Source organism: Danio rerio, chromosome 9, assembly GCF_049306965.1.
Source record: "Danio rerio strain Tuebingen ecotype United States chromosome 9, GRCz12tu, whole genome shotgun sequence".
Lineage (NCBI taxonomy): Eukaryota > Metazoa > Chordata > Actinopteri > Cypriniformes > Danionidae > Danio > Danio rerio.
The window spans coordinates 559,969-583,646 of NC_133184.1; the positions used below are offsets into that span (position 1 = coordinate 559,969).

A 23,678-nucleotide genomic window follows, 5' to 3' on the forward strand; every position below is an offset into this window, starting at 1 on the left:
AAATATTGAGCGGGCATACTTCTTTTTTATTGTGCTGCATACTTTTAAGAAAGATCTGCTGACAAGAGGGAAATAGCAGAATAACAATAAATATAGTGTGGGGGCCCTGGTTCCAGACGGCTGTCTAATAAGAAGTCTAGACATGCCACAAGGAGCATGATGCTTGTAGAAGTTGTGAAATATTTTAAAGATGCACTTAATTGATCAGTTTTGGTATGCAGAGCGGGTTGCAGGAAGAGGAAGTATGTCTGGGTGCAACACTCAAAGGACTGCAGAATGACTGATAAGTGACGTTACAGCAAAACTCCACCTGCTAATATCAGTTGTAAGGGTGTCACGATTTTCGATTCTAAAGGCTAGATTCGATTCGATTATGAATAATTAATTAATTAATGACCAATTAATTATTCGTAGTCTACCGTTTAAACTACCTGACCTGCATGGTCTTTGTTTTACCCATAAACAAATCATACAGTAAATGAATAAAGGCAAGATACACACATAATTACCACCTGTCAATCACTTTTTCTGCGGGACTCGTGAATAGGCAGTGATCTGTGTCGTTATAATGGCGTCGGTAAAAAAGATGCACAACCAACAGGAACCAGCCAACAGTATCTGAGGTGTTCGCTAAAATGACCAAGTACAAGTGAGTGAAAGATTGAAGCAGTCCTCTGACTGCCTGGACCTGCTGTCTCGAGCGCATGGCTGTGTGCGTCTGTGTCTGTGTGGTCACGTGATGTGCATTTTCAGAGGTAGAGAGGAAGGAGGGCTGCTCAGAAATGCTACACGCCACTGTGGATGTCAAATCGTTGTCGTTCTAAAATGCCATTTAAAAACAAAGACAGTGTAAACAGGGCCTGAGTGTGAACTTTTCCCCAGCGGATTTGCAACGTTGGCGGGCGGAGGATCGCAATGCCGGTGTTGTCTATCGGACGAACCGTACGTAACACGTACATAGCAGAGCTTGCAAAACTGTGGGGGTTTTTTTGTCAACAACACGAATGTTGTCAACATAACTCACTGGAAATCCAAAATGCTTCCACACCGGCGACTACATTGAAAGAGGAGAGGGTTTAAGCTCTGTCGACGGGTCTCCTGCTTCTGCAGTTTAACAAGCACTTCAACAAGCCTGTTATTTCCCGCTTGGCAAGCCAAGCTGACGTGACATGGGGGCGTGGCAGCATCGGCGATTCCATTTTTTGATTCGATAATCAAAATTGAGCATAAATTTCAATCGATTTCGATTAAAAATCAAAATCGTGACACCCCTAATCAGTTGTGTGTATATGCTGGAGTCAAGGAAATGTAGGTGAGTTGCGAACCTCTTGAATGTAATTCTTGTATTGCATTGGGGTAACGTAACCCAGAGCTCTGACATCTAACTATTAATTTGTATCTAATAAACTACTAATATTTTTGGCATTGAAGGAATATCTCCAGACCTTTTCTTATTGAACACGCATGGAATTGGCTTGATATTCCAACATCACACATAAGTGGTTTCATGTTGTTTCATCAAAAGCTGCATGGCATCTCATCTTTTTAATTACAATTTGGGCCACTGTCATATGTGGTATTTCATCATTAACATGATGTGTTGCAGTGCTACCCAAGCGTGAAACGTTACAAAGTGAATTAATAAACATTTCTCGAGCTCCAAAATTGTTTTTGCAGTGTGTATGGGGCGCAGGACGGTAAATCTGCCTTGATTCTCTCCTCCAGCTGCCGTTATCAGTCTCACACTATTGTTCTCCTCTTTCTGAAAGTCTTGATGACACCATCCTGGAGTTCCTCTGTCATTATTTAAGCTAATAGGATTGTAAATAAATGATTTGTTGAACTCTCCTATTCACTGCGCTCTGAGTTTACACACTATGAGCACTTCTGCTGCTGACAAACCAGAAACAACATGTGAAACGGCTCCATTGAGAAATGCTGACAGAATACACAGTCCATAAACATGAAAACATGTGTGTGTTTGTGTGTGTGTGTGTGTGAGTGTGTGTGTGTGTTCACCTGCAGCACTCGGCTCATCCACTGAAAGCTGTCCTCCTCTGAAGCGTCTGGTCTCTGCTCCGCCACCACTACTATCCGCTCATCATGCAGCACCGACACAGAAAACACTGCGATCCTGACAGAAAACACACACATCTTCAGATGAACACACTCCTCTCAACACAGGAGATGAAGATGAGAGAATAAATAACGCTAAGAGACATCTCCACACCATGATTCCATAATAACAGCAGCACATTCCATACTTAATTATGACATGAATATTCATGAGATTGTAAGCATGCTTGTATTAAAGTTCGCGGTTGTTGTGGGAAGAAGAAGACAGGGTCTGCGATTGGTTTATTTTTATAAATGCGTATAATTACTGTGCAGGTACACCTCACTCCTCTGACCTCTAAAAGTGCTCTAGTGACTGATGTTAGAGGCCATGGTCTTTAGCCTCCTTGGTAGAGCAACCGACTCCCATGCGGAAGGTTGCCGGTTCGATACCAGCTCCGGTTGGGTGGTGTAGGACCAGCAAGGTTATAAATGCACAACATGTGTGTATGTGTGTGCGTGTGCTCTCCCTTCTCTCTCGGCTGCTCCTTCTGTTCTCCTTAATAAAGGAGCACAATCACTAGAATAAACAGGTGTTATTTATTATTTCTGATTAGCCGCCGAGCTCTGATCATGCTCTCCCCCCTCATTGGGTGTTCAATCATGCTTACCTCTCCACAGTGCTTAAGACACCTGTCATTAAGTGTCATACGCTGAGTTTTGTCATTTTAAACGCACAGATGACATTGTTTGAGATGTGTTTGTTATGACATCTTGACGTTACCATGGCAACATAACCTGTCATAAATCTGTCATAAACATGATTGTCATGAGGACATTATAACTGTGTCATGAATGTTATTATGGTGCAAATTCATATACATATATGAATTACAATACATGGGCAGCACGGTGACTCAGTGGTTAGCACTGTGGCCTCACAGCAAGAAGGTCGTTGGTTCGAGTCCCGACTGGGTCAGTTGGTGTTTCTGTGTGGAGTTTGCATGTTCTCCCCGTGTTGGCGTGGGTTTCCTCCGGGTGCTCTGGTTTCTCCCACAGACCAAACACATGCGCTATAGGGGAACTGATCAACTACACTGGCCGGAGTGTATGAGTGTGTGTGTGAATGAGTGAGTATGAGTGTTTCCCAGTACTTGAAGGGCATCTGCTGCGTAAAACATATGCTGGAATAGTTTGTGGTTCATTCCGCTGTGGGGACCCCTGATTAATAAAGGGACTAAGCCGAAAAGAAAATGAATGATGAATAAATCTCAATACAGCTGATATTAATGACACAGCTATACAATTATTTGACACTGTTAATAGACGACACTAGTTACTGACATAAGCATGGATAAAATCTCATTAATATTCATGAATATTCCTGTCATGATTATAAATGTGTCCAGTAAGTCCCCCTTCAAGTAAAGTGTCACCCATTTGTTTTTGTAATTATTATCATGGATTAACTTTAGAGTATCTCTGATACATCATGGCGTAGTTAAACAGCAGATGATCAGATATTCTCCAGTTAAATACCTTCCTCTGTAGACAAACTTCATGGGCTCGACGGCCAGCGCTGTGGCCACCACATCATCAGCATTATGCCTGCGTCCACTGACCACCATCAGCCCGTCCAGCTTGCCCACCACAAACACCAGATTATCCTGCAACACAAGCATGCACACACACACACACACAAACACACACCATGAGCTTGGAGGAGGAGTTAAGGGCGTAGAATTAACCCTCGTGTGCTGTTGGGTTGTTTTCATCTACTCTGGGCTGATTTTGAGCCTTAATTTGGCCTCAACTGTCTCTGTGTTTCAGCAAATGGCGTCATTTATGCGGATGAATCTTATTTTGACACACATTTTAGGAAAATGCTTTGAAAAGTCTTTGAATACACTCTGTTCAGATTGACTCTTTGGTGATGTTGGTGCTGTTTTTGCCCCATTGACTTCCATTATAATCACTTTTATTGACATATAATCATGCGTTACTGATTGCTGCTGTCGCCTCTCAGCAAGAAGGTTGCTGGTTCAAGCCCTGGCTGGCTCAAGTGGTGTTTCTGTATGAAGTTTGCATGTTCTCCCCGTGTTGGCGTGTGTTTCCTCTGCTCCAGTTTCCCCTATAAGTCCAAACACATGCGCTATAGGGGAATTGATTAACTAAATTGGCCGTAGTGCATGAGTGTGTGTGTGAATGTGAGTGCGTATGGGTGTTTCCCAGTACTGGGTTGCAGCTGGGAAGACATCCGCAGTGTAAAACATGTGCTGGATAAGTTGGTGGTTCATTCTGCAGTGGCGACCCCTGATGAATGAAAGGACTAAGCCGAAGGGAAATGAATGAATGAATAGTATGTGTGTGTGCACATAAACTCTCAGTAAACAGAAGCCTTTATTGAACTCTTTTTATGGAGGGATTTGGTTAAATTAGGTCCCACCAATATCAAAACCATATCTTCACCCTTGAGAGAAATACTGCAGAAATGTGGACCCACCGGACCAATGAAGCCCAGCAGAGAGGTGCGTGTGAAGGCTCGGTCACTGATAGGAGCTCCTGATGATGTGACGGGAATGGTCTGGGAAAAAAGTTCAAACATATACAAATGCAGATTTAGTCAGAATTATTATCCCTCCTGTATATTTTTTCCCAATTTCTGTTCAACCGAGAGTAGATCTGTTCAGCACATTTCTGCACATAATAGAGTTAATAACTCATCTCTAATAACTGATTTCTTTTCTCTTTGCCATGATGATAGCACATAATATTAGACTAGATATTCTTCAAGACACTAGTGTTCAGCTTACAGTGACATGTAAAGGCTTCACTAGGGTAATTAGGGTAAAGTTAGGGTAATTAGGCAAGTCATTGTATAACAGTGGTTTGTTCTGGAGACAATCAACACTAATATTGCTGAAGGGGCCAATAATATTGAGCTTAAAATGGCTTTAAAACAATTAAAAACAGCTTTTATTCTAGCTGAAATAAAACAGAGTTTCTTCAGAAGAACAAACATTAGAGGAAATACTGAGAAAAACTCCTGAATCTGTTCAACATCATTTGGGAAATATTGGAAAAAGTTAAAAATATTTCACTATATTGCAAAGCTTAACCCTTTATAGGGTGCTCGTTTATTTACACTAATGCTGTTTAATCACAATCAATCACATCCAAAAATAAGTGTGTGTTAATATAATGTGTGTGTACTCACTGTGTATAAATATTATATGTTAATAAATATATAAAATTATATATATATATATATATATATATATATATATATATATATATATACACACACACACACATAGTCAAGCCTGAAATTATTCATACTATTGGCATATTCTGACTTAAAGTTAGTCTTTTATTCAACAAGAACGTGTGTTTTGTGATTAGAAATGACCCAGGCCTCTCCCAGAAGATGATGAGACGAGCTACAAGACGCATCATTGAGGAAGAACAATATTTGCACACCTCAAAGACATTCTTGGTCATTCCAGGCAGACCATAATAGGAGATTCCTGTAGTGCTGGAGCTCACACAGATCTCTCCGACCTCATCCGTACGGCAGAGATACGGCGTTCCCTCCACACGAATCACACACACCAGCCCTGGACATGCACACACACAAACATACACACACACACACACAGTGAGATCAGTGTACGCTTTATAACAGTAGAATGGTCAACAAAAAGTGTTTTGTCACATCTACAGCATCCGTCGGCTGAAACACAGACTCACCTCCGGGCATCACCTGTCCCGCGTCCTGCACTGTGAGGACGGAGAGCTTCTCCTCGGTGTCCACCCGAATCACTCCATAGCTCAGACCACTCATAGAGAGAACAGCCTTACCTGGAGGAGGAACACCTGTCTCTGGAGGCCTGTGTGCGCACACACACACAAACAGACACGAACTCACACTTTGGTTTTTACAACAGTAAACTGCAGTGTATTGTAGTATTATATACCCTACAGTTGTAAAAAACTACAGTAATGACTCATTTGTTTATATTACTGTAGTTGTTGTGTTACCATAGCAACTGTATAATCACAACAACAGATTAATTACTATAGTTGTTTGGTTACCATGGCAACTGTAGAATCACCACAATGGATTACTATAGTTGTTGTGTTACCATAGCAACAGTAGAATCACCACAACAGATTACTGTAGCTGTTGTGTTACCATAGCAACTGTAGAATCACCACAACAGATTAAAAACTATGGTTGTTTGGTTACTATAGCAACTGTAGAATCACCACAATGGATTACTATAGTTGTTGTGTTACCATAGCAACTGTAGAATCACCACAACAAATTAATCACTATAGTTGTTGTGTTGCCATAGCAACTGCAAATCACCAAATCAGATTAATAACTGTAGTTGTTCAGTTACCATAGCAACTGTAGAACCACCACAACAGATCAATAACTATAGTTGTTCAGTTACCATAGCAACTGTAGAACCACCACAACAGATCAATAACTATAGTTGTTCAGTTACCATAGCAACTGTAGAATCACCACAACAGACAAATCACTATAGTTGTTGTGTTACCATAGCAACTGTAGAATCACCACAAGTACTTTCCTATAGTATGGTTCAAAAACTCTATAGCATCTACTGTAATTCACTACAGTATTTTGTCACGTGTCCACCTATTAGCATGTGTCAGTTGTGTACAACTCAACTTCTGGTGATGAATATTTTATATAATATGTTGTAAATACTATGTTGTATGTGTATGCAAATCGGTTGAGCAGTGCTGTAGTCTGATTGGCTGCAGTGTGAGTCTGTACCTGCGGATGGCGACGGTCAGGGCCTCAGAGGAGCTGGCACACGGACAGATGACCTCAGGACGCAGCCCGCGCGACTGAAACACATTCAGGAAGGCATCGCACGACGAAATGGACCCTGTGTGTGCATGAACACGATCACAGTGAAGACCACTGTCGGTATATTCAATCCGAGATTACAGGAGTATGAGTGTGTGTATGTAGCTTGTATTTAATACATTACGAGGACTAAATGTCCCCAAAAATATAGCAACACCAAAAAATGTTGATTTTATGGGGACTTTTTTTGGCCTCCATGAGGAAAACGGCGAGAAGAGAATCAGAGTTGGAGTTTGGGTGTGTAAGTATGTGTGCACATATGTATCACTGTGCTTGTGTGTGTAAGTGTATGCGTGCATGTGCGTGTGCGTATGTGTCAGTATATTTGTGTGTATGTAAATGTATGCTCTTGTGTTTGTGCGTTTGTGTGAGTGCATGCATGTATGTGTGTGTGCATATGTGTCAGTATGTTTGTGTGTATGTAAGTGTGTGTGTACTCACAGGGATTGGCTCCGTCTGCTACAATGAGCATGCGTAGAGAGCTCAGACTGATGTCTCTCTGATCCCGCTGGGCTAAAAGTGACCAGTGCATGTCTCTGGACTTCACCACGGCAACACGTGCTGTCAGATAGACACACACACACACACACACACACACACACACACACACACACCTTCAGTCACTGTCCTGACAGCTAGTATCAGCGTTTTAGACACACAGTTCTGGTGCTGGATGAAGAATGAACAGCATTTCAGACAATGTGTGTATTCAGTGTGTGTGTGTGTGTGTGTGTGTGTGTGTGTGTGTGTGTGTGTGTGTGTGTGTTTTACCTTTATAAGTGTGCACTTTCTGTATCCAGGACAGAGGGTTGACCTTCATCAGTGAGTACGGGATGCTGATCACATGCATTCTGTTCATCACACTCTGAACACCAGCAGGAGGAACAACACAACATCACTGACTGACTGATGTCTGAGTGTGTGTCAGTGTGTGTGTGTGTGTCGGCATGTTTCTCTTTTCGAGTGTGTGTGTGTGCAGGAAAACTCACCGTCAAGACCCCGTGCCATAAACCAGCGTCCCGCTTGAAGTCCAACACATTAGTTATAATCTCTCCTGTGAGTGACCACAAACACACACACACACACATGCATTCACAAGAAATGCTGAGCTCAGCAGAAAGAAGAACATCATAACTCACATTACAACTACTGTTGACAGTGACATATGTCAAGATAAGCAAATGTCCCCACAAGTATAGCAATACCAGTCATTATATTGTGCGTTCGCCCACACTCACCCTCTGTGTATCCGCAGGCCTGTGTGAGCGCATGACAGTGAGCCAACATGGCGGAGTGAGACACCGTGACCCCCATAGTGCTGCCCTCCTTACCGGTCTTATACTGTCAACAACACACACACACACACACATGCTGATATACACACTGCAGACAGACAGACAGACAGACAGACAGACAGACAGTGTTTCTGACCTCTATGTATGCGATCTCGTTGCTGGCGTCTCGTATTGGTGGATGCCAGTCTTTAGGAGGCTTTACAACATGTTTTCCATCAGTAACAAACCACAGCAGCCGAGGCCAGCCTGACAACACACACACACACACACACACACACACACACACACAATAAAGAGTCTGAAAAACTATTGGTCAAAAACTTGCATCAAAATTTTTGCAGGTGAAGGGGTGGAGCCACTGATTAAGAGGAGGAGCTACTGATGAATAGGAGGTGCTACTGATAAAGGGGTGGAGCTACTGATGAAGAGGAGGTGCTACTGATAAAGGGGTGGAGCTACTGATGAAGAGGAGGAGCTACTGATGAAGAAGAGGTGCTACTGGTAAAGGGGTGGAGCTACTGATGAAGAGGAGGTGCTACTGGTAAAGGGGTGGAGCTAATAATTAAAAGGAGGAGCTACTGATAAAGAAAAGAGCTATTGATGAAGAGGAAGTGCTACTGATAGAGAGATGGAGCAGCTGATTAAGAGGAGGAGCTACTGATGAAGAGGAGGTGCTACTGATAGAGAGATGGAGCTACTGATTAAGAGGAGGAGCTACTGATGAAGAGGAGGTGCTACTGATAGAGAGATGGAGCAGCTGATTAAGAGGAGGAGCTACTGATGAAGAGGAGGTGCTACTGATAGAGAGATGGAGCAACTGATTAAGAGGAGGAGCTACTGATGAAGAGGAGGTGCTACTGATAAAGGGGTGGAGCTACTGATTAAGAGGAGGATCTACTGATGAAGAGGAGGAGCTACTGATGAAGAGGAGGAGCTACTGATAAAGAGGAGGAGCTACTGATAAAGAGGAGGGGCTACTGATGAAGAAGAGGCGCTACTGATGAAGAGGAGGAGCTATTGATGAAGAGGGGGAGCTACTGATAAAGAGGAGGGGCTACTGATGAAGAGGAGGGGCTACTGATGAAGAAGAGGCGCTATTGATGAAGAGGAGGAGCTATTGATGAAGAGGGGGAGCTATTGATGAAGAGGGGGAGCTACTGATAAAGAGGAGGAGCTACTGATGAAGAGGAGGAGCTACTGATGAAGAGGAGGAGCTACTGATAAAGAGGAGGGGCAACTGATGAAGAGGAGGAGCTGCCGATAAAGAGGAGGAGCTATGGACGAAAGGGAGGAGCTACTGATAAAAGGATGGAGATACTGATTAAGCAGAGGAGCTACTGATGAAGAGGAGGAGCTGCTAATGAAGGGGAGGAGATAATGTTGAAAAGGAGGAGCTACTGATGAAGGGGAGGAGCTGCTAATGAAGGGGAGGAGATAATGTTGAAAAGGAGGAGCTACTGATGAAGAGGAGGAGCTGCTGATGAAGGGGAGGAGATAATGTTGAAGAGGAGGAGCTACTGATGGAAGGGCGGAGCTATTTGTGAGGAGGAGGGGCAACAGATGAAGGGGAGGAGCTAGTGATGAATTTATTTCAGTAATTTCCCACACTGCCTGGGGAATGTTTTATCTGTTGTAGTTCTTCATTTGGGGTGACACTAAACTCTAGATCACACCACACGGTTAAGTGTTCAAGTACACGAGTGCGTAGTGTACACTGTGCCATTTGGGATGCAACTAAGGACTTTAAATGCAAAACCATGATGACCTTGTTGTGAACAGCCCACCTTTAAAAGTGACCACCTCCCCAGTCTGTGCTTTGGGCAAACCCTTCTGGCAGGCGTCAGTGGTCAGAGCCAGAGTGACCCCACAGCTGCCCAGCAGAAAGCCCACCTGCTGCCCGCCCGCATCCTACACACACACATACATCCATCAGCTCTAATAATCACACCACACACAGTCAACATGCTCTTTACACACTGAACAACTTTTAGAGCAATGATGACCAGTAACTTTGGGAAATGATGTCATCAATGAGCAACCAAACGAGACACAAATTAATGCCACTAGATCCAGATACAATAGCAATAGAGAAGTACACACATGAACACACTCACATACACACACACATGCACACACACAGGATTTCCTCTATGGTTTATCTGCTAATGATCATCAGTACCTTTCGAGTGAGCGGCACCTCTATGGGCACGGGCACCAGCTCCGCCAGCAGACAGCCGTAAAACGCCACCATGAACATCACTGGGTCATTATTGGGGAACACCAGTGCAACCTGTGGACAACAGATTATCAGAGTTTACATTTCCTTTTACTAGTTTACATTTGATTGCTTATTCTTTTAAACAAGCACCACTCGTGTATAGCCCAGTGTATTTGCCCTTTATTTTTCTTTTTACAACATTTACCGACACAAGTTCACCCAAAAGTGACAATCCTGTCATCATTTACTCTCCTTACACTTGCTATAAACCTGTTTGAGTCTCAAAGGATCTCTGTTAATGAATTTCCCAACATAATGCAGTAATAACTATAATAAACTGATAAATATACTGAAGTATACTTTAGCTTTTATTACAGTCAACTGTGGTGTGTTGGAGTATATTATAGTCTATAGCTGTATAAAACGACAGTATTACCTCATTTGTTTATATTGCTATTGCTGTTGTGTTGCCATAGCAACTGTAGAATCACCACAACAGATCAATTACTATAGTTGTTGTGTTGCCATAGCAACTGTAGAATCACCACAACAGATGAATTACTGTAGCTGTTGTGTTGCCATAGTAACTGAAGGATCACCACAACAGTCAAATTAGTATAGCTGTTGTGTTACCATAGCAACTGTAGAATCACCACAACAGATTAATTACTGTAGCTGTTGTGTTGCCATAGCAACTGTAGAATTACCACAACAGATCAGTTACTGTAGCTGTTGTGTTGCCATAGCAACTGTAGAATCACCACAACAGATGTATCGAATAATGTCACTATAGTATGATTCAAAAACAATATAGCTCCTAATTTAAATGACTACAGTATTTTTTCATGATGCTTTTGTGTGTGTGTGTGTGTGTGTGTGTGTGTGTGTGTGTGTGTGTGTGTGTGTGTGTGTGACTCACTCTGTCTCCAGGTCTCAGCAGTGGTTCATTCCTGCTGCTCAGTTTGTTAAGCAGTGTGAATGCCAGTTTCTGACTCCGCGTCCACAGCTTCCCTACACACACACACACACACACACACACACACACACACACACACACACACACACACACATTTATAGAAACAAACACCCACTCAAAAGGTACTCTGTCACGATATCTTTGTTTAACAGGATATAAGATGTCTGTCCCATCACCCAGTGCTAGCAGCGGTGTGTGTAAACACTCAGTGATGTAGCTTATGTGAGTGTGTAGAGGGGTTTGTGTGTGTGAACGCTCAGTGATGTACCGTATGTGAGTGTGTAGAGGGGTTTTCCTGTGTTGTCCAGTGAGGTCAGGCAGGGGCTCTTGGCCTGAGTGTTTCCCCAGCGATGCAAGGACCCCAGCAGAGACGAGGGCCGATTACTGGAGACCACTGGTGGGTCCCCGCTCAGAGGCCGCATCTCCCCTCCCTCTGGCTTCGGCTGCTGCGGGTCTGGATGCTGCACTGCAACACACACAACATCATACAATAAACCACATTCGAATGATTGGGGTCAGAATTTGGCCTCAACAACATGAAAGCATGGATCATCCTGCCTTGTATCAGCGGTTCAGGCTGGTGGTGGTGGTGTAATGGTGTGGGGGAGATTTTCTTTGGGTCCATTAGTACCAATTGAGCATGGTGTCAACGCCACAGCCTTTCTTGAACATGACGATGAGTTCACTGTGCGCAAATGGCCTCCACAGTCACCAGAGCTCAATCCAATAGAGCAGCTTTGGGATGTGGTGGAACGGGAGATTGGCATCATGGATGTGCAGCCGACAAATCTGCAGCAACTGTGTGATGCTATCATGACAATATGGAGCAAAATCTCAGAGGAATATTTCCTGTAGCTTGCTGAATCTACGCCACCGAGGATTAAGGCAGTTCTGAAGGCAACCCGGAACTAGTAAGGTGTACCTAATAAAGTGGCCGCTGAGTGTGTATAAGAAGAAATACTAAGGAACATCTATATATCAGATTTGCATATGGACATCTTCATATGTGATGCTCTGATCTTAAAAGCTTTTGAATAAAAATGTTTGAGCTAAAATGAGTCAGAAGAGTTTCAGCAATAGGCAGGAGATGGAGGTGAGAGAGAGTTTAATGTCAGCGATCGCCTCAGGGTGACTCGTGAGTCCTGAAGGCGAGATGTGACGCGGCTGTAAAAAGACCTGATTGATTTTGTGTGTCTGGAACAGAGAGAAAGAAAAGCGGAGAGACCGACAGAATGCAAAGAGAAGATGCTGCGGCGGCGGAGAGAACATGAAGGAGCGTTTCTCATTATTATAGAAAGAGCGAGCCGACTGAACAAAGACAGAGAGAATACAAGGTGATATTGATCCACAGGCTTTTTAAAAGCTCTTTATTAACTTTAATAACACTCAAAGAGTCTGTTGACCACTTCACAAGAGCCAGAGTATATATAACAGAGGGATTTATCACTATAACGCAAACAAAACTGACCACAGAAAAGACTGAGTACTGCGTTACCATTCACAAGGAAAAAATACAAAAATACATAAGAAAATTAATGTTTAAAGGGTGTTTTTAGGTGTAAGTTACATTATTTGGCATTCAGCATCTATGATAAGCCAACAGAACAAATTAATGTGCTGATATGCTAACACTGTTATGACGTTTGACCTCTGACTAACAAGACTGTCCAGCAGGTGGCGCCACAAACTAGGCAGCAATGATACATGCAGTGTGTGTGTGTGTGTGTGTGTGTGTGTGTGTGTGTGTGTGTGTATGTGTGTGTGTGTGTGTGTGTGTGTGAGAAAACTAAATATTCTGTAGTACATTTAGTGATTGTTTAAGGCAGTTTCAGTCCTCAAACATCTTCATCATCATCATCTAAAGCAGTGTTTCTCAACCACATTGCCACCAGCACTGAATGTTTAGGATGTCTCCTTTGTCTGTCACACCCATTACAAATCTTTGAGTCTTTGCTAATGAGCTGATGATCTGAATCAGGTGTGTTTGGTGTAAGAGACATGGTACAGTAAATGTGCAGAGCTGGTGCTCCTCCAGGAACGCGGTTGAGAAACACAGTCTCTCATTTGCTGTGTGTGATGATTTTGTGGGTTTTTACAGGTTTGCTGCATTTATAAAGAGTTTGTGTTGTTCGAGTCTGTCTAATGTGATTTTTATATATGTGTGATTTGATTGGATGGGAATGGTAGCACAACAGCAGTAGTAATGAATCTGTTGTGGTGATTCTACAGTTGCTATGGTAACACAACAGCTACAGTAATTAATCTGTTGTGGTGATTCTACAGTTGCTATGGTAACACAACAGCTACAGTAATTAATCTGTTGTGGTGATTCTACAGTTGCTATGGTAACACAACAGCTACAGTAATTAATCTGTTGTGGTGATTCTACAATTGCTATGGTAACACAACAGCTACAGTAATTAATCTGTTGTGGTGATTCTACAGTTGCTATGGTAACACAACAGGTACAGTGATTGATCTGTGGTGATTCTACAGTTGCTATGGTAACACAACAGCTACAGTAATTAATCTGTTGTGGTGATTCTACAGTTGCTATGGTAACACAACAGCTACAGTAATTAATCTGTTGTGGTGATTCTACAGTTGCTATGGTAACACAACAGCTACAGTAATTAATCTGTTGTGGTGATTCTACAGTTGCTATGGTAACACAACAGCTACAGTAATTAATCTGTTGTGGTGATTCTACAGTTGCTATGGTAACACAACAGCTACAGTAATTAATCTGTTGTGGTGATTCTACAGTTGCTATGGTAACACAACAGCTACAGTAATTAATCTGTTGTGGTGATTCTACAGTTGCTATGGTAACACAACAGGTACAGTGATTGATCTGTGGTGATTCTACAGTTGCTATGGTAACACAACAGCTACAGTAATTAATCTGTTGTGGTGATTCTACAGTTGCTATGGTAACACAACAGCTACAGTAATTAATCTGTTGTGGTGATTCTACAGTTGCTATGGTAACACAACAGCTACAGTAATTAATCTGTTGTGGTGATTCTACAGTTGCTATGGTAACACAACAGCTACAGTAATTAATATGTTGTGGTGATTCTACAGTTGCTATGGTAACACAACAGGTACAGTGATTGATCTGTTGTGGTGATTCTACAGTTGCTATAGTAACACAACAGCTACAGTAATTCATCTGTTGTGGTCTTACCATCCAAAAGCTCCTCGAAGTCATCAAGGAAGAACTCTCGTAGAGGAGGTCTCTTTGGCCTTTTGAGAGTGTTGAGGAGCTGCTGGATCTTGGAGGACACTCGACTGTTGACTGGAACACCTTCAGACAGACATGGAGAAGACGGACTATGTTGAAACCATCAAATCATACCATGGCTTTCCACATGACACAATGCACTGCATTAAATGTAAAGAAAAGTCAGTCAGGTTAAATATGCTTCTTGTTTTTTTTTTACTTCTTCAAATCAAGCTTTAGCATTTGTTTTAGAATGTATATACAATAAATAAAATAGAGCGGGAAAGTTTTGCTAGCTGGTTTATAACGACTATAACAGAATCATTTGTATTCAGGCAAATGCAGTATTTCACACAACAGAGTGGAGAGAACAAACAAAACACTCATCCTCAATGATGAATCTCTCAGAGACGTGACTTACTCAACTACCCACAACACACTGCAAGCTAACGAAAGAACGCTATAGCAATTTACAGTAAATATTACAGTGATCTTGAACCATACAGTGTGTTATAATAGATACATTAAGGTATTTACAACCCTTACTGTAGGATCAAAAGCTGTGAACTGTAATAAACTCTGAAGCATACTTCAGTTTTTACTACAGTAAACTGTGGTGTATTCTAGTATAATATACCCAATAGTTGGAGAGAACTACAGTACTGGCTCATTTGTTTAAATAATTATAGTTGTTGTGTTACCACGGCAACTGTAGAATCACCACAACAGATTAATTACTATAGGTGTTGTGTTACCATAGCAACTGTAGAATCACCACAACAGATTAATTATTGTAGTTGTTGTGTTACCATAGCAACTATAGAATCACCCAAACAGATTAATTGTTGTAGCTGTTACCATAACAACTGTAGAATCACCACAACAGTTTGATCACTATAGTTCTGTTACCATAGCAACTGTAAAATCCCCACAACTGATTAATTATTATAGATGTTGTGTTACCATAGCAACTATAGAATCACCACAACAGTTTTTTTACAGTAGTTGTTGTGTTACCATAGCAAGTAGAGAATCATCACAACAGATTAATCAATGTAGTTGTCGTGTTACCATAGCAACTGTGGAATTACCACAACAGTTTAATCACTGTAGTTGTTGTGTTACCATAGCAACTGTAAATCACCACAACAGATTAATTACTGTAGTTGTGGTGTTACCATAGCAACTGTAGAATCACCACAACAGCAGTTACTTTAGTTGTTGTTTTATCATAGCAACTGTAGAATCATTCTAGTGATTCTACTGTTGCTATGGTAACACAACAACTACAGTTATCAATATGTTGTGGTGATATTACAGTTGCTATGGTAACACCACAAGTAAAGTAATATAAAGAACTGACCCAACACTGTAGTTTTCAACAACTATAGTGTATATGATACTGCAATACACCACAGTTTACTGCAGTAAAAAGTTAAGAATACTACAGTATTTATATTAGTTCACACTAGTTAATACTACAGTACGCTGTATGTGTTGTAAATAACATGTAGAAGTAGAACACAGGACACTGTTTCTGTGATAAGATGGGAATATTTAGCTAACACACTTCTTTTGCACAAGAATTGGATCAACATGAAACACTCTCAGACATGATCAGCTTTGGCTGTATTTGCATATTAAAATAATAAAACACCCAAAACAAAACAGTTGTATGCAGAGAAAACACTTTGAACAATTCATTAACCCACACTAACAAAGACACGAAGAGACACGCTGGGAGGAAATACTGTTCTCGTGATCATAAGTTCACAACACGGGGAGTTTAGCAGACGCTTTGAACACAGCACAGATGAACAGAGACACCAGGAGGAGGCGCACGCAAAGAAATGAGCATAAATACCATCCACGGCCTCCTCATCTGCCCTGACAGAGCCTGGAGAAGAGAAGAGCCCAATAAGCACACATGACAGCATGTGCTGAGCATGACACAATTAAGCTCATCAATGTGTCTCTTGTGTGAGGTTATTAGCCATAACCAAACAGCTGCCTTTCCAAGAACTAATAAACACTGCGACTGGTGAAAGAAAGCAGGTTAATCGTGAATTGCAGACAGAAACCATAGAAGTGAAAACTGATGATCATCATTCAGCCAGGGTGCATCTTGGTGTTAAAACGACATTTAAAACACGTCAAAAATACTATTTGATTTGATGTCCAAACCTTGACGTCCATTTGACCAACACAACAAAAAGTATAGTGATGTAGGAAAAGCTTTAGTCAGCTGAAAGCTTCAAATATACATTTTAAATTGACACTGGATCGTGTATCTCCACATTGCATGTGAACTCCCATGATGTCACCACATTGATTTCTATCATTGATTATAGGAATGCCCATAGTTGATTTTTGACATGGTTTTTGATGCCAGATTACATAGGTTTAGGTTTAACAACTTTATTATTCCCACCAGGGGCAATTAAATTAGGGCAGTAGCATCATTGTACACCAAACACCTGAACCCTCTTCCACAGGGCAACAGTACAAGAAAGGCATCAGAGGATAGGAATCATTTGCAGTCGTGTGATTTCCATGTAGCTTTGACATCAACTACGTCAATTGGCATCAAATCGATTGCATTGTTGATGTGATTTTGACACATTGATGTGATTTTGGCTGGGTAATGTCAATCAAAAACAATGTGTTATTATTTTCCATGTCAAAGCCAAAAAAAAAAATACATACAGTATCTAGGAATTTGCTGGTTTCTGAAACATTTTATTTTTTTGTTTGATCCATTAGGAATAGTTTACTTACAAAGAACTGAATATTCCTCTGCAAAACTGCTAATTGCTCTGCTAAATTTCAGCTAATGTTTCCCTAATCACTTTATAATTGACCCTTTTTTCACCTGGGTTATTCTTATTCTTCATGCAGAAAAATGTAAAAAGTGTATATTTATTGGTCAATATATTGTTAATTGGCCTTCAAATTGAAAGAGTTATCAGTTTACCAGTTCACTTTATGTTAAAATGTTGAAAAATGTAAGTTTATCAGCCAATATATCGGCTATTAGCCTCCAAATTTAAAGAATTATCTGTTATCAGTGTTTGCAATCATGCAGAAAAATTAGAAAAGTGTATATTTATATGTCAATATATCGGTAATTGGTCTTTAAATTGAAAGAGTCATCAGTTACCAGTTCACTTTATGTGTTTGCACATGCAGAAAATGTTGAAAAATGTATAAAGGATTTCAGGATTGAGAGAGTGAAACTCAATACCTTTTAAGACCTTTTTAAGACTCTTCACATGCAGTTTAAGACCTTATAACCGGTTTCAACCGGAAACACTGGCGAGATTTTAACCTGCAGTATATTTACTACATATTAATGTAAGAAACTAAACCAAAACTAAACCATTATTCACATACTAAATGAACATCTATTAAATCTAGCTAATTCAGCAGGTTGGCGTCTTTTAGAACTGCAGGAATAACAATGTCGCCTTGGTTACTGATGTAAACAAAGCAGCATGATGTCATATCTTGCAGGATTTCATTGACTTCATAAACTACACAGCATCCTGATATTCACAGATGTAATTCAGGCAAACTTTAGCAAACAACCATACATTGCAGAATCAAAAATTGCATAACATTTAATACCTTTTTTAAAATAGTTTTTAAGGGCCTTAAATTTCTCTGCATTAATTTATCAACTTTTAATACTTTTTTAATTTGTAAAATGACAGTAATAATCTATGTAGTTGCAGTAATATTTAGTAAAATAATATTAATAACCTGTACAATTTCAGTTAAAATCTGTAAAATTACAGTAATAACTTAATTATGAAACAAGAAATTACTGTTTTTTTTATACAAATTATCTACATTTTTTTATTCTGACTGTTATTTTTGTTTTTGTTTTTAAGACGTAGTGTTTTAATATCTATAATATCTATAATAATCTTTTACATTTTAACCCTTTAATTGATTATATTTAAAGTATTTGTGTGCTGCTGCACATCCCTGTGTGTAATAAGCAAAGTGTGCTTGTGTTTTGCACCCTACTATCACTAACACGTTCTCTAAATAACAAATAAAAATACTGCACCATGACCTTAGAGCAGCTTCATAGTTGATCAGTGGTGCCATCTAATTCAGTTGCCATAAGTAGTATTTTGCTAACGACATACTGAAAACACACTAAAAATGCTAACGAAATGCTAAAAACACGCTAAAATATTAACGACATACTAAAAACACACTAAAAATGCTTACAAAATGATAAAGTCACGCTAACAACATACTAAAAACGCGCTAAAAATTTTAACACAATGCTAAAGTCACGCTAACAACATGCTAAAAACGCTAACGACATACTAAAAACACAATAAAAATGCTAACGACATACTAAAACACACTAAAATGCTTACGAAATGCTAAAGTCATGCTAACGACATACTAAAAACACGCAAAAAATTTTATGAAATGCTAAAGTCACGCTAACAATGTGCTAAAAACATGCTAAAAATGCTAACGACATACTAAAAAACACACTAAAAATGCTAACGACATGCTAAAAACACGCTAAAAATGCTAGCAACATACTAAAAACACACTAAAAATGCTAAAAACATGCTAAAACATGCTAACGACAAGCTTCAGTGGTCCTCTAGATCCTGATCAGCTCCAGGTCTAAATGAGTGTAAATCTGGATTTTGCGGTGAGGTGCAGGTGAGTAGAATAGCTGATTCAACAAAAAAAGAGCATGCTAATGATATAGCAGGCAGAACCAGCCAGCATTTCCAATAGACATGAACTCAATCATGCCTCACTAGCTTTGTATGTGTGTGTTTGTGTGACTCACCATCGGCCGTCTCCATCAGACTGGAGTGTGTGTATCCGCGGGGAAGGCCTCGCACTGACGCCACCTGTGGGCGCTCCGCATGCAGCGAGCGCTCCAACAGACCCGTCACATCCGGCGGTGCGCAATGCTGGTCTGTCAGAACATACAGTAGTGGACATCACCATACTGTACAGCATGCAAACACTCCACAAACCAGGAGAAAATACACCATACATAGTGGACATCGCCGTAGTGTACCGCATGCGAAACACTCGCAAACCAGCAGAAAACACAGTTCTCATGCAAGAATAATGAGCAGACGTGCTGAGACGCTGAGTGAACTGAACAGACAAACAAACTCAAACATCTAAATTGATTTTTATCAGATTTTACATTGTAAAACAAATGTAAAATCATCTGTCAGAAAAGGAAGATGAAGTTAGACACCAATATTTTCTGATTAACTGTTGTTGTCTCTTTAAACTTTCTTTCTAATTCAGTGTGAACCCACATGAAGTACTGTAGTAAATTATAGTAAAGATTGTAGTGTTTTTCAACCCTACAAAAGTAAAGCACTTGAACTAATCTGTTGGGGTGATTCTATGGTTGCTATGGCAACACAAAAATTCTAGTAGTTGTCTGTTGTGGTGATTCTACAGTTGCTATGGTAACACAACAACTATAAGAATTGTTTTGTTGTGGTGATTCTATTGTTACTATGTCAACACAAAAAATATAGTATTTGTTTGTTGTGGTGATTCTACAGTTGCTATGGTAACAAAAATATAGTAATGGTTCTGTTGCTGTGATTCTATGGTTGCTATGGTAACACAATAACTACAATAATTGATTTGTTTTGGTAATTCTACGGTTGCTATGGCAACAAAACAACTATAGTTATTGTTCTATTGTGGTGATTCTACAGTTGCCATGCCAACACAACAACTACAGTAATTAATCTGTTGTGGTGATTCTATAGTCACTTAAGGCAACACAACAACTTTAGTTGTTAATGAGTTGTGGTGATTCTACGGTTGCTATGGCAACACAACAGTTATAACTATATATTAATATAAAATGAACCAATTCTGTGGCTTCAACTATAGGCGATATCATACTACAACACAACACCATTTACTAAAGCTGAAACTAAAGTATACTACAGTATTATTACAGTCTACCAGTTCTCTATACTACAGTAAGTGATACGAGTACTCCAATATATATATATATATTACACTTTACTATAGTATGGTTCAAAAACACTATAGGGTTTACTACAGTATTTTCTCATGTGTGATGTTTACTGTCCATCTCAGCAGTTTGCTCTGCTCTTTCAGTGGGTTTATGTGCAGTGACACAGTGTGAAATCTGTGGTTATTTACAGTCACAGCCGCGGGTCAGACTGAACAGAGACGCTTTTATGAGCAGAAACAGAGGAGGAGAGCAGAGAAAACAGCAGATGAGAGGAAGAAAACAGCTAAATCTGTAGAGACGAGTGATTATTGTATTATCTGAAGAGCTCAATAAAGGATAGATGGATGTCAAAGGAGATGATTACAATTACAAGATTACAAGGAGTACAATTACCAGTGAATGTGCCATTAGCTCTATTAGATCTTCTGTTATGAATACATTCTCATAATTCCTCAGAATAATAATTACTGAATCTTGTACGCACATCATCATCAAAACAGACTGTTATTATTAATATTATAAAGATGTATACTGGTCCACATGAAAGATAATAAAGTCATGTATGGTAAATATTAAAGTGTTTTAAACCATACTATAGTAAAGCGTATTATACAGATTTATTACAGTAGTTGTTGTGTTACCATAGCAACTGTAGAATCACCACAACAGATCAATTATGTTACCATAGCGTTTGTATAATCACCACAACAGATGAATTCAATTACTTCACTACAGTGTATGGTTCAAAAACGCTACAGTATTCTCTATACACTATTTCAAATATAACATTCGGGGAGGCGATGCAGGACCATAACACAGACAGACTAAAAATAGTACATATCCCGGGGCTGTTGCAATAATGAACGGACATTAAATTGTGTGTTTCTAGCTTTAACTAATCTGTTTTGGCGATTCTACGGTTGCTATGGCAACACAACAACTATAGTAATTGTTCTATTGTGGTGATTCTACAGTTGCCATGCTAACACAACAACTATAGTAATTAATCTGTTGTGGTGATTCTACAGTCATTTAAGGCAACACAACAACTTTAGTTGTTAATGAGTTGTGGTGATTCTACGGTTGCTATGGCAGCACAACAGTTATAACTATATATTAATTTAAAATGAACCAATACTGTGGCTTCAACTATAGGCGATATCATACTACAACACAACACCATTTACTAAAGCTGAAACTAAAGTATACTACAGTATTATTACAGTTCACCAGTTCTCTATACTACAGTAAGTGCCACAAGTACTTCAATATATCCAATAGACAATTTTGACAAACAATTTGTTTTGATTGTTTGTTTGGATCTTATATTTACAGATTTTCACCAGAGAATTTTTATAGTCTCACAGAAAAAAAAATTGTAGGAATATACAGTTAAAGCCAGAATTATTCGCCCCCCTTTGATTTTTTTTACCCCTTTTTTTTTTAAATATTTCCCAGATGATGTTTAACAGAGCAAGGAAATTTTCACAGTATGTCTGATAATATTTTTTCTTCTGGAGTTCTTCTGGTTTTTAATTTTTTATAAACTATTTTAAGGTTAAAATAATTATTCCCGTTAAGCTTTATATTTTCGATAGTCTACAGAACAAACCATCATTATACAATGACTTGCCTAATTACCCTAACCTGTTCAGTTAACCTAATTACCCTAGTGAAACCTTTAAATGTCACTGTAAGCTGAACACTAGTGTCTTGAAGAATATTTAGTCTAATATTATTTACTGTCATCATGACAAAGAGAAAATAAATCAGTTATTAGAGATGAGTTATTAACACTATTATGATTAGTAATGTGTTGAAGAAATCTGCTCTCCGTTAAACAGAAATTGGGGGGAAAAATAAACAGTGGACTAATAATTCAGGAAGGGTTGATAATTCTGACTTCAACTGTATCTCTCCACTGGGCTTCTATTATAATCCTGTATTTCTGTTTTTATATTTTACTGTTTGTCATGTTGACACTGTTTCTCCCTGTTTCACTCTAACAGTCTGGAATTCATATATATGCTGGCATGAAATATTTCTTTCATTAAGCAAAGAATGATTTCACAGCAGCTCAGATCTGTTATCTGCCTGACAAAATAACAAGGCCAGCGCTGTTTAATCTGCACAGACTGAAGATCTGCCAAACACAGAGAGAGAACAGGCATGCAGCAGACACACATGCACATGAAAACCCAAGCATCTCTCATCAGCTGTAAACACAGTGTGGAGAAGCATACAGGGATGAGTGAAGGACCGCTGTTTACACTTCAAATCAAGTGCTTTAGATGCTAGAATCAGTCTTTTTAAGCATCTCTATAATCTAGTGTCTTCAAAACAGTGACTAAATTCACATTTAGGGGATATAAACCTGATATTAACATTTAATGTTTGGAGTTTGTCGCATAAATGGATCCATATTTGTTTTTGAAGAATAGATAAAACATGTTCAAGATGTTTATAACCCATGCCCGTAGCCAGGGGGCGTTCAGGTGGTCACCGACAAAGGTCCAGAATAAGTCGCGTTTATGAGCTTATTTGTCCTATTTTGACTGCTATGCCATCGCAATAAGTGAAAGTATATTTATATTTAAAATATAAAATATTTAAAAAATATTTCTAAATCTTTCTAGATGACCTTTTTCATGAAACAAAAAAAATGATCAATAAAAGGTGTGAAGTACCAAAAGCGGATCATATTAAAATGAATTTAAATACTATTGGCTATTGATGTTTTCCATGTAATTAATTAATTAATTAATTTAAAATGGCAAAATTCTGACTGAATAAAGTTTAATGTGCTGGCCAGTTTGTTATTTATAATGTGACTAATAATTGACAATGTGCTTGTTTTTAATTTAAAATGGGTACATTTTTTAATGATATATTATGTAAAAAAAAATATATATATATAATATTTTATTATTATAAATCTAGGAATTTTTTTTGGTACATAAAAAAGTGTGGTTATGATGACTATCCGACATGACAA

At 39.4% G+C, this 23,678-nt stretch overlaps 1 protein-coding gene across 12 annotated transcripts in view; it reads right to left on the reverse strand.

The window, feature by feature from the left end:
* Window positions 1–23,678, reverse strand: part of dip2a (disco-interacting protein 2 homolog A) — a 133,189-nt gene that overhangs the window by 18,990 nt on the left and 90,521 nt on the right. For 3 of the 12 annotated variants that reach the window (XR_012385072.1, XM_009304401.5, XM_073912369.1), the window contains exons 6-22: window positions 19,508–19,639; window positions 14,641–14,760; window positions 11,719–11,916; window positions 11,394–11,485; window positions 10,436–10,546; window positions 10,041–10,164; window positions 8,393–8,502; window positions 8,200–8,302; window positions 7,951–8,015; window positions 7,733–7,826; window positions 7,403–7,522; window positions 6,866–6,980; window positions 5,806–5,945; window positions 5,536–5,672; window positions 4,559–4,639; window positions 3,595–3,722; window positions 2,020–2,134 (exon numbers count right to left, since the gene is read on the reverse strand). Coding sequence is in view for 11 of the 12 variants with exons in the window: in XM_009304401.5 (XP_009302676.2) it covers window positions 2,020–2,134; window positions 3,595–3,722; window positions 4,559–4,639; window positions 5,536–5,672; window positions 5,806–5,945; window positions 6,866–6,980; window positions 7,403–7,522; window positions 7,733–7,826; window positions 7,951–8,015; window positions 8,200–8,302; window positions 8,393–8,502; window positions 10,041–10,164; window positions 10,436–10,546; window positions 11,394–11,485; window positions 11,719–11,916; window positions 14,641–14,760; window positions 19,508–19,639 (1,985 nt within the window). In the remaining variant the exon portion in view is untranslated. Of the gene's footprint in view, window positions 1–2,019; window positions 2,135–3,594; window positions 3,723–4,558; window positions 4,640–5,535; window positions 5,673–5,805; window positions 5,946–6,865; window positions 6,981–7,402; window positions 7,523–7,732; window positions 7,827–7,950; window positions 8,016–8,199; window positions 8,303–8,392; window positions 8,503–10,040; window positions 10,165–10,435; window positions 10,547–11,393; window positions 11,486–11,718; window positions 11,917–14,640; window positions 14,761–16,540; window positions 16,574–19,507; window positions 19,640–23,678 lie in introns of all 12 variants that reach the window. The other 9 variants (XM_009304400.5, XM_073912368.1, XM_009304402.5 and 6 more) reach the window with 5 other exon arrangements.